The 3,975-nt window shown below is 53.1% G+C and overlaps 1 protein-coding gene across 1 annotated transcript; it reads right to left on the minus strand.

Annotated features, from left to right (window-relative positions):
• Nucleotides 1–957: 957 nt before the first annotated feature.
• LOC123049757 (subtilisin-like protease 4) lies at nucleotides 958–3,199 on the minus strand. The gene is made up of 2 exons (XM_044472638.1): nucleotides 2,300–3,199; nucleotides 958–2,184 (listed from the first exon to the last, which is right to left on the minus strand). Exons 1-2 carry the CDS (start codon nucleotides 3,197–3,199, stop codon nucleotides 958–960), a joined length of 2,127 nt encoding a protein of 708 aa, XP_044328573.1.
• Nucleotides 3,200–3,975: the final 776 nt, after the last annotated feature.

The following is a 3,975-nucleotide window of genomic DNA, read 5'->3' on the forward strand; positions in this document are numbered from 1 at the left end:
AGAGGGTTGCGACAACTCCCCCATGAGGCGGCTGGGGCGGCTCGTGCAGGGTGGCTATGCGCAACTGTCAGGGCATAGGAATTGGTGCGGGGTGGCTGTGCGCAAGGTTCAGGGCATATCATCAAGCTTGTAGATATGGCGACAACGCTCGCCGAGAAGGTGGCTTTGGCTGTTTCATGTATTTATTTGGTAGGGCTTTGTTAGACATCTACCTATAAAAACATATCAATCCCGCGCACCCTCTCACCACTAGGCAAAAGAAGCGCTAACATGTGATATTAGAGCAGCAATATAGTACATGCAACTATTGGCGCGAAAATTTCCACACATAAGTATGAGTTGATTAATAGATAACACAGAATCATACCATGAAAGACCCACCAAAACACGGCATTATAAATATAAATAAAATACACTCCATCATCTCCCTCGTTCGCCAAACCAAATATTTTCTCAATTTCAAAATTTAAGGCATATTAGTTTTCTGAAAAGTCATATTTCTTTAACTCTGACCAAGTTCAGAGCATAAGTATAACGATATCCATAATACTAAATGAATAAAACATGAATGTTCATTTCATGATGAATCTAATGATATCGATTTGATATTATGGATATCGATATGTTTCTCTTAAATTTGTTCAAACTTAAAGAGTTTGGACTTTTCTAAAAAAACTAATATATTTTATATTTTGAAATAGAGGGAATGAAAAAATTATGAAAACCCAGCAAGACCGACGGCGCAGCAAAAGCACGTTCAACCCTTCAAAGATGAATGTGTGCATCGTTATGCAGAGGCCGGGGGTTATCCTCCTTTTCAAGAAAAAGATCACCCTTCCTTAGGCAATTGATTTATTGGAAATTAAGTCGAGACAAACTAACAATGAGCAAGTTGCGTGAAAGACATAAACGTACTTGAGTCATGTCGACCTATCATGTGAGAAATCAAGTATGTGATCAAGCAAAGGTGACGGAGATTGGGCTCCGGACGGTGTGCTTCTCGGATACCCACCGTAGATCACCCTGCACCACCCTTGCACCACTCTGCCTCAGCCACACGTATACCGAAAAGATCACCTCCTGGTTCGCTTCGATGAACTCCAGCTCCCTCGGGTATACGTCCACGCTTACGGCGCTACTCGGCATGTCGATCACCGCGTAGTATACCGAAGGCACCTCCCCGACGTTCTTCACCTTGCGCCTCACGACCACCGGGGCCGTCGAATTCCAGGACTCTGGGAAAGCGACCGAGATCGACGGGTAATTCAGCAGGCGGTCGCTGATCATGACGGTGGTCAAGCAGTCGATCGGCCGGCGCGCGATCACCGACAGCTGCTGGCTCGTGTACATGCTGCAGAGGTAGCCGATGTAATCCTCAGGGGTGATGTCGTAGACTATGCCAGGGTCAGCGGCCTTCATCGGGTTGACGTGTCCGGCGCCGGTGGCGAAGAGGTTGGCCGTCACGCGCTGCTCGTTGAGTATTGGACTGCCAGAGCGGTCGGTGATGTCGGCCGTCGTCATCATGGCCGACTTGATCGCCGCCGGCGACCAGTCCGGGTGCTTGCTCTTGATTAAAGCGGCGATGCCGGCGAGGTGCGGCGTCGACATGGACGTGCCGGAGATTATGTTGAAGGTCGGCCCAGGAAGAACCGGCGCCGACGGTGGGCCGACCTGAAACGGCCATGCCGCGAGCACGTTCACTCCGGGGCCCGTGATGTCGGGCTTCAGAACGCCCGTGCCTTGACGGCTAGGCCCCCGAGAGGAGAAGAACACGATCGACGGACCAGGTGACGTGCCGAGTACTGTACCCCTGAAACCGATATGCACGACCGGGTTCGCCGTGGAGTTGAGGTACAATTTGATGGCTGCGCCCGCGTAGTAGTCGACGCTCGACGCCGGGAGAACGTTTGCCTGGGCTAACTTGTCGTACCCTCGGGAAAACGGGTTTGCCAAGATCATGCCGACGCCGTCGGCACTCTCCACCACCTCACCTTGGTTGATCACCGTAATGTTTCTCGTGAGCTCACACAGCACTATCTTGCCCTTGACGTCGAAGCCGTCCAAACTGCCGTTTCCGCAGAACTCCGCGAATGGCATCCCGCTCGCACCGGCGTAGACCAACGGGTAGAAGCCGGCGTCTAGCTGGTAGAGCGACTCGCCGTGGAAATACGCGCCGTTGCCCAGCTGCACGGTCGAACGGATCGTGCGGTCCATGGTACTCGCGGCGACGGTGAGCATCCATGGAGCCTCGTTTTGTAGAGTGCTCTCTTCCGCCGGAGTTGCCGGCAGCCATGCTCACAAAAATGCCCTTCTCGATGGCGCCGAACGTCCCGATGGCCATAGGGTCTAGGTGAAAGGGCACCGACGGCCCGCCGAGAGATATGGAGATGACGTCGCAGCCGTCGCCCACGGCGGCATCAATGCCAGCCAGTATGTCGGCATCCTCGCACCCTATCACGACTTTTCCGTAGCACACCTTGTACATGGCGATGTGCGCGCGGACCGCCATCCCGGCAGCGGTGCCCCATGCGTTGCCGAGCACGTTAGCGCCCGGCACGACCGCTCCAGCGGCGGTGCTTGCGGTGTGAGTCCAGTGCCCAAACTCATCAACAGGCGGCACCCGCGCGGAGGTGCCGTTCGGGCCGTTGAAGGCGGCGACGAAGTTGCGGGCGCCGATGAGCTTATTGTTGCACGAGGTGCAGCTGAAGTCGCAGCGCCCCTTCCATTTGGCCGGCGGCGGCGGCATGCCGTCGTCGCTGAAGGACGGGTGGTCCGGGAAGATGCCGGTGTCGATGAGGCCGACGATGACCCCGGCGCCGAATTCCGACGTGTAGTTCCGCCGCCCCTGCTCGACGTTCAGCCCCAGGAACTCGGGCGTGTGCGTCGTGAGCGTGGTGTACGTCCGGGCGCGGGTCGCGCTGAGGAAACCGGGCATGGGGGACACCGCCTCCAGCTCCTGCCACGTCAGCCGGGCCGCGAACCCGCTCGCGACGTGGTGGTATGCGTGCACGAGCCGGCCATGGTCGGGGAGGAACGAGTGGTACCACGCCTTCCGGTCGTCCGCGGTGCCAAACACGCGATTCTCCTCTGCTTGCACGTGGAAGATGAACGTGCTGAGCTCGCCGCCGGTTGCCGCGGCAGCGGTCGCGAGGAGAAGGAACGGAAGAAGAGAGAGCAAGGATAGCCTTGTGGTTTCCATGGCTTTTCTTGCTTGAGACGCTGTTCGTGTCCGAGCATATGTACTAGTAGTACGTGCTAGGGTCCAGTCACAGTATCCAGTCCTCCAAATTAATGCCAGCTCTGTCAATGCGATGCCCGCGATACGAACAATGGGCGTTGGTTGTTTTTACATGAGAATCGGGTGTAGCGGACGTACGGGAGTGGGGCTGCAGGCTGGCAGCCTCGCTTGACGTTTACCTTCGATCGAGACGAAGCATATCCAGTGAGAAGCATCGAGTAAAGTATAATTAACATGCTCAAAATTTTGATTTGAAACGCGATAGCTTTTTGTTTTTCGGTGGGTGTGTATAAAACCCACTTAGATATGACATAGTTATGTGACATCTAAAGTGATGTTGTCCTTATTTCTACTTTCGTTTTATTCCTCCCAGCTGCCTTGTCGCTTCTCTTGTTGTCCCATGTCGATTATTGTTGTGTTTTTCCTTCAGGAATGACTAATTCTGAATGTTTGCAATTTGAACATGGTAAACCAAACGTTTTTTATGGCAATTTAAGTGATACAAGGATGGTAAATTTATTGACATGCACGGTACTTTTTTTTGCAAAAAAATACACGACACACGAATTTACCATACTTGCTAACTAAACTTGTCATCCTCTCTCACTAAAATTGCCATCGAAAACGTTTGTGCCAACATCAAATCCCAAACATTCAGGTGTTATCGGGGTTCTTTTTCTTTTACCTTTTAACCAATTGAGCCGGCCTTTGTTCACGTTCTTACTATGGTCGTTCTC

This window comes from Triticum aestivum, chromosome 2D (genome assembly GCF_018294505.1).
Source record: "Triticum aestivum cultivar Chinese Spring chromosome 2D, IWGSC CS RefSeq v2.1, whole genome shotgun sequence".
NCBI lineage: Eukaryota > Viridiplantae > Streptophyta > Magnoliopsida > Poales > Poaceae > Triticum > Triticum aestivum.